The 12,991-nt window shown below is 34.1% G+C and overlaps 1 protein-coding gene across 1 annotated transcript; it reads right to left on the reverse strand.

Annotated features, from left to right (window-relative positions):
• Window positions 1-1,654: 1,654 nt before the first annotated feature.
• LOC147405570 (uncharacterized) lies at window positions 1,655-10,116 on the reverse strand. Its single transcript, XM_086433348.1, has 10 exons — window positions 9,692-10,116; window positions 8,952-9,428; window positions 7,508-7,665; window positions 7,252-7,335; window positions 7,100-7,152; window positions 4,952-5,033; window positions 4,071-4,178; window positions 2,809-2,932; window positions 2,491-2,576; window positions 1,655-2,021 (listed from the first exon to the last, which is right to left on the reverse strand). Exons 1-10 carry the CDS (start codon window positions 10,065-10,067, stop codon window positions 1,800-1,802), a joined length of 1,770 nt encoding a protein of 589 aa, XP_086289474.1. The 5' UTR covers window positions 10,068-10,116; the 3' UTR covers window positions 1,655-1,799.
• Window positions 10,117-12,991: the final 2,875 nt, after the last annotated feature.

Here is a 12,991-nt window from a genome sequence, read left to right on the forward strand (position 1 = left end):
CTTTTGCTACAAGGGGTATGGTAGGATCCAAACTCCTGATGATGAAGATGGTGAAAGATGAGACCTTAGTGTAATTCCTGCCAATGATTCTATGAAGATTCAATTATATTGGAAGATAAAATTGAAATCAGATAGTTTAGAGAAGATTATGAATAGTGAATTCAGAAGGGTGATTTCGTTTAAGCTTGATTTACTCTATGAAACCTCCAACCTCTCTGTCTTACTTTGAGTGTCGGTTTTATAACCCCATGATTGGACAAGTGCTACGATATAACTTACCCAGGTGTTCAAGACGAGTAGGTTATGAGCTAACTACACTCTTGAATTTTGTTCCCATGTTTCATTAATGTTTGCATCTATATTTAATTAAAAATATCTCAATGCATTAATTGTTAAATTGAACCTATTTTATAAACTTTATTATGGTAAATGTTAGTGGATATCGTTTCAATCTTTTCGATTTTCAATTTAGATCGTCTTGAATTATTTGTCGTATCAACTCTAAGGCCAAAACTCAAGTGTTATTGCCATTTCCTTCCCGCGATGAATATTCCCATGGATTCTCAGGTCGGGTATTATAATTTCTCAAGACTTTTGGGACACATGGCATTTCCTAGTCTTGTGACTAAAATGGGCTCCACAAAGATGTTTAGTGATCACTTTTATCATTGAGCCTAATTGTAATATATAAACTTTGTTAATGCCACAACAATTCCTATGTAAACCACCCAAGAATTACACACGGTTGGTGTGGCAATAGCAACTCTATTTATTTCTTTATTTTATAAAACATTTTCACCAGATCCTATGCCAAGGCTGATAGCGATGGGCTGATGTCATTGACATCGTTGTGATTTCTGATATTTCATCAAATAATGATTTAAAAGATCAAAAAAATAGGTTTCTTATGAACCGACATTAAACCGAAGTTACCTTCATACCCTTCTTTTTTATAATTCCTAAATTCTATTCCCCTAAAAAGATATGCATTTAGCTAAATCTTTTTCGATACACCCTTGTTTCAACGTAAAATAAAATTCAAAATATAATTCTGGTTTCTTCATAAATTTGTTAAAAAACAAAGGTCTGTTATTTGAGATTTACAAGAAGGCTAGAAAAGTAAAATAATTTTTGTGATGTACAACAAATACCCATTTTGGTAGAAGTAAACAACTACCAAAATGGGTATATAACTCTTTTGATAAATATTTCAAAGACATGGCTGGGCAGTAAGAAATTCTCAGCTTGGATTTGTAAGATTGAAGAACAAAATATGAATTCTTGGGAAAATATTGCGCCACGCAAAATGTCTGAAAGGGAAAATCACTTTACTTAGGAAAATGAGTTGAGGGAAAATACACAATCGTAATTCATACATAAGAAAAGACTAATGATAAACTGATGCTCTTTGTATGCTCTCTGATGTGGCAGTGCATAGAACCATAGACTTTTCCCTAGTGCATCTCGAGGGAGAAAGATCAATAGTTCTATGCACTGACACGTCAGGGAGCGTACAAAGAGTGTCAGTTTATCACGACTCATAAGAAAACTACATTTTCCTGGCCATTATACATAATCATGCAGACCCTAATAAGAATCTGGGGTAAAGGCAGTGTTTTGTTCTGCAATCAAATATATAATAGAAAAAGAAAAATAGTTAAAAAGATAAGTTCTCTTTCGCAATCAACTTTACTGATATTTGAAGTCAACAATAACATAATAATATACAGTAACAATAAAAATAAAATAAAATAAACACACAAAAATGAAAAAAAAAAAAAAAAAAACTAGGATATTTTTCATTTCAATTTGTGTGAAATCTTTATGTAATTCATGATTCTGTTAAGCGCTTTACCACTATCAATGGCATCTCTGGCTCTATCCAATGCCGATGATATATCTCCTGCACCATCACATCCCAGTAAGTGGTCCACCATTCCCGCGTTCAAGACAATCCGATCATATGCTGGTCCTTTTTCGCCACTAAGTGCTGCTAAACCCAACTCTATATTCCTTAAAATCTAATTAACACAATTAAAAAACACAGAAATTGCTGTCAGGAAACTCAAGGGCAAAAAAGGAGAGATACGATGACTCGGAGCATTTTATATTCTAGTTGAATCATAATTTCACATAATCAGATGGAACATTTTAAAACTTGCCAAATCACTCATCTTGATTTAGATTCTAATAAAGTTAAGGGAATTCTGACATGAAAGAACCACACAAAAAAAAAAAAAAATCTTTCGATCCCACCAAATATTACACGAGAACTCAAAATTTTGGTTACAAACACGTGCGTGTGTGTGTGTGTGTAGGTGGGTGTGGAGGGGTGGGGAGTGGGGGGGACAGTTTATATGACAAACTGGACCAAAAATTGAATTGCAAATTTTTTTTAAAGATTATTTTACGACAATTTGCAGAGAAGGAAACAAGTTTGGAGCATTCGCTGTGAGAAAAGAGAACAACAGCAAGAGGATTCTTCCTTACCGATCTATCAGTTCTTGGAGTATCTGTGGGTTCAAACCCATAATCTTTAGCATTAACCACATCATTGAAATTCTCACGCGAAACTCCTGCAACACGTATAAATTCATACTCTCACACTGAATTAAAAGCTCCAAAATGATAAAAGAAGATTATGTAGTAGCTTGAACTAAGATCTCTATAGGCATCTATATACCCTATAAATTCAAAATGTAAATACAAATGATAGAAACTGGGGTAGCCATTTGATCTCAAGTTTCTATAACCTGTTTTTCTTTTTTTTCTTTTTCTAAAAGGGAAAGGGGAAAGAAGGTCTGATACCATCAACTTCAGCAACAGAAGAATAGTCCAAAGACCGGAACCCTGAACAGTAGTTCACTGGAAGACCTTTTGATGCATTTACTGATCGAAGTCTTGTTGTCATTGAGAGTGCACCTTCCTCTCCCTACACCAACAGCATGATTAAAAGAAAAACAAGGTTAGTTGAACCCAAATGATATTTCCTAACCCGTTGGTCGGGAAAATCTAGGGACACTTTCTTCAGCCACATTAAAATCAACAGAGACCACGTCAAAGGCAAATTCAAATTTGAGCATTGGCCATGCTTGGTATGCTGCAAATCATTTGCCAATGCAAAGGATTTTTTAAATTTAATTTTATTGGTGCTTGGTTATACAATGCAAAAGATTTCCATGGATCACCTAAATTCTAAAGAAATTTCAGCAAATGATTTGCAGCACAAAAAGCACCGCAAATTATTTGACTCCAACATATGCATATAAAAAATTACTAAAATGACCCTTATCAAGGACATAAATCAAATTATAAAAAATACCATTAGTGCTTGGTACAACAATATACACATAAGTTTATGAAAATACCCCTCCTCCAAGATTACATTAAATTGCAAATTGAGTTACAAAAATACCACTCATCAAAAAACCTTTTAAATTACAAAAATAGCCCTCAAAACATATTGCAATAAAACACCTATGAATTTACAAAACTACATACATCTCTTAGTAACATTTACTTGCATATGAAAATTTAAAAAATACCTTTCATCAATCTCATTACAACATATCCCTCATCATGAAGGTATTTTTGTAAATTCATATGCTTGTTATTGTAACAAGTATTAACAGTATTTTTGTAATTTGAATAATTTATTTGATGATGGATATTTTTATAATTCCAATATGTAGGTTACTATACTTTTGATAGGGATTTTTTTTTGTAAATTCATATGTTATTGTAGCAAGTACTGAGGGTAAATTTGTAGTTTTAATAATTTCTTTGATGAGGTTGAACAAGTTAAAATTGTTTCCATGTTTTATTTTAACAAGAAATCACAACGAAAATTTTATAGCAAATATCAACCAACCACAAAAAAAGATTTACCAAGCAATAGTAAATCTTTCACCGCAAAACCATTGCAAAGCATTTGCAGCACAAATCATTTGCAACTGCAAATGATCTGTAGTGTACCAAACAGGGGCTTTGTTAAAATTAGGAGCAGCTATAACCAAGAAAATATACTACTCCATAAGTGCAAAGACGATGTAATAGTGCAAAATACCAACCTTCACCACCAAACCGGAATGCACACCTCTTCTTCTCATGAGCATTAACAAAGGATCCTCATATCCCTCGTGATAAAATCCAGAAACAATGGCTTCCCGCCCACGAGCCTGTCCAACACCCTTTTTAAGAATTTTGAATGCAGTTGTATATTATAATTTTTTAAGAGAGCTTCTATTGGCACCCCAACATTTACTTATTACACCCCAATTTCTTATATTATTTATCGCCCCCTAGTTAAAGATTAAAACACACCATTCAAAATTACAAAAGTTTGGTTCAACTTCTTACTTCAACATTACAAGGCATTATAACATATTCAAACAACTTCAGAAGTTGTTTACAATTAGGATTAGGCCCATATAAAATCCTAAATCTAACAAATACAAATCTAAAAAGAGAAAAGAAAAATAGAGAGTTTCTATTGGCACCCCAACTTTTACTTATTCTCAACTATTGACTTATTTTTTTCTAATTGGGGTGTAATAAGTAAAAGTTGGGGTGCCAATAGCAGCTTTCTTTTTTAATTATTACAAAAGGTAGCATGCGAATAATTGTGTCCAAGAAAGCATGTGTGTGTGTGTTCGTGTGCAATTTGCACTAATTATACTTAATATTTCCCCTCATATATTAAAATAATTTCAAAGATAAAAGTCAAATCCAAAAGACTTCATCACTCTAGCTGTATTGAGCTAACAATGAAAGTCCAGACAACATTATAATATCTGTGGCTTTTAACAGTACTAAGAAAATAAATGTTATGCACCAGAGATGTCCTTCTGGGTAGCAATATATACAGTGCAAAGGAGCACTAATAACCTCATGCAGAAACCGTTAGATTTTAACATTTTTTTATTTTAGATTTAGAAGTTACAAAGCTCACCCTAACAAACTGCTGAACTTTTTCTGATGTCGCAATTGGTGGGCGTTTTTTTATGTGCTCCCTCAGTGATATTAATGAGAATCTGCAAAAGCAACAGAGGTTGTTAGTATGCTTATTTGATCCGATAAAATAATGCTGCTGATCACTATCGTATGTGAAAAAATGATGTATTACTATTAGGTTATGGAAAGCATGTGCACAACAAGATCACACCATCCATAAGTGGGTACTATCATGTGGCCATTTTTGACTGAGTAAAAGCAACATTATTGTGAGAATGAATTAGTATGGATTGTTCTCGGTCACACAAATATGATGTGGTAGGTTAAACCCAGATACGGTTACCTACACAGACACTGGTAGTACAGGAAACAGGGATACGAGTTCTCACTTCCCAAAAACTAGAGTACGGATAAAGACACAGGTATCCTATCCAAGAAGATATCATGCGTTATAGATGGCTTTTTTAAGCCAAGTATCATTTTCTGTATTTAAATCATGCCAAATATGATGGAACATGTACTTTTGCAAAAAATATATTACAAGAAGACTTCTTATAATATATAGTTACACATTTTTATTGACAAAACATCATCATGCCAAATCCCAAATATTGCGGTCAAGAACACGAATCCTCTTTTGGCATTGAACTTTATCTTAAGCCATATCTTTAGTCAAGGCATGTATCTTCCTGTCCTTTCTTACTACCTTTATCCACGTCAGTGATCCTATCTCCCCTTTAGAGCCATCTTGTACCGAGACACTCCCTCTCGTTGGGTCTGTTTTTGGTCTTCTTTATACACGCGTGAACCATCTCAAAGCTTTATTTTAACATCTCCTATTGGAGTTATTCTTAAATTTTCTCAATCTTTTTGTTGACAAAACAAACATGCAAATTGTCAAATAGAAATAAGAAAACTTTAACATAGATGCACTATTCAACATTGGTAATCGATATTTTATCATATGGATACATGTATGATATGCATATTAAAATTGAATTAAGAGATCAATTGGAGAAGGTTATCACATTTAATGCCAGGGGACCTATTTTTCAGAAATCTAAAGCCATCTTCGGTAAAACAAACGTTCAAGGAAAATAGAAATCCATAGATAAACAATGCATGAGCATGATCGATCTTGAAAGAATTGGATTGGGAGTTGGTTACTCTCATGTCCAACACAGCAAAAAGAATGTAGGACTGATGAAAGGAGTAGAAGATATAAGAGAATAATGAAAAGGTAAAACAATTTCCATGTGAATCTCATTAGAATACTATCTGAGAAAATGTTGTTCCCTGTAAGAGAAATTATATGGTCTAATATATGCTCTAAGGATGAATGAGGGCTTTCCAATATCAATACCACATGCCAAAAGCCAAAACTAACCAAGGGAGATGGGGACTGGTGAAATCCATGGGTCATAATAGATCAATAGTTCCAAAAGTGTTGAGAACTAAAAATTCACATGTATGTTCAACGCATCCAGGGAAACCCCGAGTACTCCAGCTTATTGGAGATGATCTTGAGTATTGCAAGCTATCGGGATGTTAAATCCAGTGATTGGAGAGGGCTTATATCAATTGGAGGCTGAGTTGAGTGATCATATTAGGAAGATCAAGGAAATTGATAGCTCTTGTACTTGCACAATCTACGCAGTGGAAGTTTTGGCTGGTCAACGTTAAACATGATAACATTTATAGCCAGACAACAAAGTAAGACTCAGAGAGCAAGCTAATGCGAAAGAGATTTTTATTTTTTAGAAAAACTAATGCGAAATACCAAAAAAATTTCCTACCCTTTTGATATATTTTAGGGGAGCAAGTAAATAGATAGAAACTCTTTGCTAGTGAGAGCGTAACAAGGTCATCTTGTAACTTGGGAAACTCTTGAACATATTTGAACTGTCTTTGCTTCTTATTATAGAAGAAATAGTTACGACCCTCAAAATGTTTTAAATATCCTACATATGGCCTCATTATCAAAGCCTTATCCCAAAAAATCTAGGGGCAGCTTGAAATATATGTACCTCCACTCCATTCAATTATATCTAAAGAAATACATAGGAGAAATAAGAAATAGTTGTCTACTTTTTTCATAATAAGGACATAATGTTCAAAGAAGATAGAAATGGATAGATGTCCATACAATGATGGGCAAGCTTCACGTTGACTTATGTAGGCAAAACCGACATCCTCATCCTGAAGTACAAGTTTAGGTAACCAGTCAAACACGACAAAATAGACTGGAGAAACAAGCTTAATAATGATGCCAACAAATCTGGGCAATCACGGATGCACCTCAAGAAGTTCTTTTGCCTGCAATGGGGATAAGTGGGTGTTTGCTCCCATGAACTTCAGCATTTGCTCTTCGGTTATGCCCCCCTGAAAATCTTAACAACGTAACATTTCAGTAAAGTCGTTCCAAATATGATGAGGGAAACACAAGCGATTGTTACAATAGGGATCAGGGAACTCAAACACAACATCAATAACCTTGCAGAATTTTACAATTAACTACAATATTACTTTACATAAGTTTCTTCCGAGTTCCGACCTTAGGTGGCATCCATTCGACACCATGAAGCAAGCAACATTCACCATAACAGGCTCTCACTGCAGCAACAAACAATGTGCTTCTGAAGTAACGTGTATTTCCATCATAAGGTTCTCCATAATGAGTTAAAGATCTTACATCGGCAACTGGAGGAGGACCTGATACAACATTAGATAAATAAATAGTGTGTAATCTTTGACAGACAAAAGTTTTCTTAATTTTCACTATATTATCGTTACTTCTTCCTTATGGTTTTTTAATTACATTTTACAATATTAACCTTTACTTTGTTTTGTAAGAACTTTATCACTCTGGATGATTTCAGATTAACGATTGGCTATAGGAGACATGGAAAGTTGCAAAAACCATATCTCTTCTGACCGATTTCAACAATTTCTTTAATTTTAAAATATATATATATAGGGAAGCGTTAAGAGGCCCTAAAAAGAACCAAACAATTTTCAAAATAGGGGTTAGAAGTTTCGGAATGGGCTGATTTTTTGTGAGGATGATCTCTTCACCAAAAATCAGCTCATTCCAAAACTTCTAACCCTAGTTTACAAGTTGAAGAATCCTGGACCATCTGATTTTTGTGAACCACTTTTGATGGGGTTAGAGGTTTTGGAATGAGCTGATTTTTGGTGAGGATGATCTCCTCGTCATAAAGATCATCCTCACCAAAAATCAGCCCATTCCAAAACTTCTAACCCATACATTAAAAAAATGTTTGGCTCTCTTTAGGGCCCCCGAACGCCACCCATATATATATATATATTGCAAATGAACTGAAAGTTACTTTTAGAGCCTTAATCTTTGATTTAGTTTTGGGTACAAGGTATACATTACGGCCCAATGCACCATTGCATATGAGATAAAAGTTTTCTATTATGAGCTCAATTTTCAGATACATCTTATGAAAAACAACAACGAAAGATTTCATCATGGGATATAGCGTGTACATGTAAAATACATGATGAAATTTAGGTCCTAGATTACCATATGCCATAAACAATATCACTATAACTTTTCTTTAAGTAAATGTTAAATAATCCAAACTAAAGTAGTAATCTTCAAAGCCGAAGAGTTACTCGGATTTAAAATTTCAAAGTGATCAAAGACAATACCAATGAACAAATTAATAAAGTCTTTTCAAAGACCTGGACTATTTCACATGTCTATGCATCCCAAAGTGGTTATTCTCGGTTTTTTTTATTTTTCTCTCGGTGTCAGATTTGGCCTCGGTGGTGAAAACAGCCTATGTTGGAGATTTGCTAACCTTGCCTAACCTTGTTTCTTTGTAATTCAAGGGGAAATGCCTCCTTTCATACCAGTACTTTATTTCTTTCTTAATTTAAATCCTCTTTCTTGCTTAGCAAAAAAAAAAATACTTAAAAATTAAAATTATAAAACAAAGTGATTTGATTCTCCAGTATGAATATGTTACCAAGTTCATCATCAAAGGCAAGACAATATGCTTTAAGCTCGCTATCCGTTTCTCTGTTCATGCGTTGACCAATCAAAAAAGCTGAAACCAACGACTCACTAACACTTCCCGACTTAGCATCTTCTAATGGAAGAACATCTCTTAGAACACCTTGGACTTCCTCATAACCAAGATGTCCCCCTGCCAGCACTTCCCTCAAAGCACCCACCAATCTCATGTCGGAACCACCGTTGCCAACATAATTGGGACCAATTGAACTACTGTCTCCCATTATCGATCCTTCGGGATCTGCTATGAAAATTACATCGGGCGGAAGAACCCTAACCAGAAATGGCCACATACTCTCCATTGCGCGCCTTTCCCCATCGGTCCATTGTGTAGATTCAGGGAACGAATTTGCACGAATTGTCATCGCAGAAAAGAATGCTCCGAGCTGCGATTTTGAGACCAAATCCTCATCTTTCAATTCTCCACTCGCTAAGAGTACAAAAAAACAATCAGATCAGAACTCTAGAAAGAAAAATAATTCGAAATTCAAAGAAAGAGTGACAAAGTTGATAAATTTCCTGAAAAAAACAGAGACCTAGAGAGAGATTATGTGATCTAAGAATTGTATCTAAAACGTAATCATAAATCAGAACTCTAAAAAGAAAATAAATTCAAAGAAAAAGTGATAGAGATGATAGATTTCTGCAGAAAAAAAAAAAAAAAAAAAAACTAGACAGAGAGAGAGAGATTACCTGATCTAAGAATTGTATCTAAAACCTTGTACGCCTGTTCTTCGCTTAGTGGCTTTGTCTGCGTTGGTCCCGTACAAACCCTAGCTTGAGCTTCCAATACTGTCTGATTCGGTTTTGGGATCCTCGAACTACGATACGAAGTAGAGATCGAAGGGTTTCGGAGTTCGGATTCTAGAAACCCTAATTGATCGATTGTTGACGAATCAAACGCGACTCTTACAACTGAGTTACGCTTTCGTTGAATCAAATTGTGGGTCGAGTTTACGGAGTAAAAAAGAGATAATTGGCTCTGAGAATTTGTGAAATTTTGGTGTTTATTGGTGTGGATTGAAGAACATACAGTGAAGATAGGGTTTAAATGCAGCAGAGCTTTCATGGCGATCTCGTTTGGTTCGTTTTCTGCGTTTGGAGAATTTGTAATGTTGAAATTTAAAATGTTTCTTATACTACGACGCCAATTTTTATTTATAACACCCTAATCCATGTACGCTTTTTGAGGTGCGGATAACTATTTGAGGAATGCTTACTTTTCACACCTCATGAGGACATGTAATGTGAGGAAAAAGTTTTATTTTGATCTACAAAAACTAATTTTTATAATATTAAATTTGATTTTATAAAATCTACTGAAACTAATTTTTACTATTTGTATCTCCACTGATTTACATTTACAAAAAATATTAATTCGTAGCATTTATACAAAATATTAACAAAAAGTATTAATTCTTAGAATTCAATATTTCGAGATTCGATGAAAGAATTTATATGAAATCGGATAAATAGAGAGAATCATTCAAAATTCTGGAATTTAAAGACTTTAATAATGTACAATGTATCTTAATCCACATAGATAAGTAATTTACTCATAAGTTCATCAGGTTTGAAAGAAATTCAACCAAAAAAATCTCATAATAATCTACGATTTTATCTAAAAATTAACAAAAACGTAAGATCACAAAAAAAAAAAGAGCAAAAAACTAATTGCATCATACCTTGAAATATGATAATATTTACTTAAAGAACCTAACAAAAATAAAACAATCTAAAGACTCAAGACGAATTGAACAGAAACTCGCAATCAAAGATTTTTATAAACAAATCAAAATTTTGCTTTAGGGTTTACCTATTGCTACAAAAACTTGTTAGAGAGATTGCAAAGAACCTCTCAATTTCTATCAGATGAGACTTTTGAAGTTTAAAACAAAGACTTAAATTAGAGAGAAAGAGAGGGAGAGAGACATTAAGAGGCAACCTTATGCCAAGCTATCCAAGTAGCAAAAATTACACATGGTACCCAAAGGAACAACAATTACATAACTTGATTGAGTCAACTCGAGATCAAGTGCATTATGAACGCTAATTTTAGTTGTCATTCGTAAGTGCCTTTTGGTATCTATAATGGATAGATAGACTGTTCGTAACGATATCCAATGGCTCTTCCCGTTCAGTAAGTAGCTTAGCACTTGGTCTTCTTCGTTTACTATTAGTTGAATAAGGTCTCTAGGCTTCTTATTTTCACTAACTAGTATGAGATTGATGGGGGAACAGGACAACGCCCATGAAGCTCCGACAGAAAGGAAAGGCCTGCCTAGCCATATGCCCATGGGTGTAGGACTCTTCGAAAAAGCACAGGTTGACTCGGATGTTGCACGCTTCAATTAGAATGTAAAACAACTCGGGCTCCTGAGCCCAATGTGTACTTTCTCCAGTCCAAACGTGCCATGTAGGAACGGGCGACTCATTAAAAAAAATGAAGCATATCCGGCCATACCAAGTTCAAAACAATAAAGAAACCGATTGTCATGAATTCCAAGCCAACCACCAATATTAAAAGATAATTTTAAGAAAAAAATACTTTCAATAGCATTATAACGATAATGAATGTCGAAGTTGTAATTGTCATCACTCCATGTACGAGACATGAACAACCGTAATATCAATTTCTCCAATCACAACATGAAAATTGGCAGGTCGTTTGTCAGGATCTTCGTCGATGCCATATCGAGAGCCAACGACATCCCACTCTTTGAGTACTCCCCTCTTAGCCTTGTATCAGCTATCATGTGAATGTCACGGTTTCTTGCCCACAGAGGTAGCTGCAAAATATTTATATATAAAAAATAAATAAATGAACTCAATAGTCAAAGAGACAAGATCTTCAATATTTGAAGAGTTGAAATAATTTGAACCCCTCTAACATATGCCCCTCATCACAGAACCATAGATCGTTTGCCTCGGGATATATAAGAAAAAGATTTGTGATTTTGCGTATGCCATTGCAAATGATCTACGGTTATTTTTCTGAAGATTTTAATTTTCTTTTTTGACATTTAAAATACATAATGAGATTAGGGGCTAATTCAACCTGAAATCCAATCGAGACAATTTGACTCTGAGTTTTATAATTATCTTCTAGCAGCAAAGTATCAATTTGACTAAAAAACACATTATCCCAAGCATGTAAACGTGAAATTCGAACATTGTCCGATATGGGTTAGAAGTTTTAGAGTGCACTTTGTTTCCCACGAAGTCTCCTCACATTACATTTAATCTTATTATAAGTCAATTTTTTCAAAACGAAGAAAATTGCAATTCTATGACCCCATGCTTAACTTCAAAATCGCATTAAATAATATTTTAAATTGTAGAAAGGCCCTTACAATATAAAATTACAATACTATGAACCTAATGCCAAGTTAGTTAGTGTTCTAAAATTACAAAAAAAATATTCTTTATGTATGTTATCTTCATAGTCAAAGGAACTTAAGAATATATATGATAAGATTTAATATTAAGGGTACAGATCGAGAACGATGTCCCGTTCCTAACAAAGGTCAGGTGGCACTCATTTTATGCCACGTGGTATTTTTGGTGACTCTCTGACCGTATGGATATGTGGACCATCCCTTGATGAACCTAAATACAAAAGATCAGTTTGATTGGTGATCTGTATCCTTTGAGAATAGCATTGTCTTAAGAATAATTTCTAATCGTTAGATTTAAACTCTTTTTCAAGATATTAGATCTAAGGGATACAAGTTGTCAAACACTATGATTTGAATTTAATACAGAGCTAAAGATTTTCAATTTCCAATATTTTGGATCCAAACAAACAAACCCCTTAAGAGTATACACTCAGATTAAATATAGAAGCAACAAAAAATCAGAGCCAACAGAGCAAAAACTTATTAATTATCACTAAAGAAAACAAAGAATAAGATTCTTGGTGGGGTAATTATAAAAGCACCCCCACGAATTAATAGGGGCAACCCACACCATAGTCAAATTGTTCAAGAACCG

The sequence above is a fragment of the Akebia trifoliata genome, chromosome 3, assembly GCF_017979445.1.
Source record: "Akebia trifoliata isolate Shusen 1 chromosome 3, ASM1797944v1, whole genome shotgun sequence".
NCBI classification, from domain to species: domain Eukaryota; kingdom Viridiplantae; phylum Streptophyta; class Magnoliopsida; order Ranunculales; family Lardizabalaceae; genus Akebia; species Akebia trifoliata.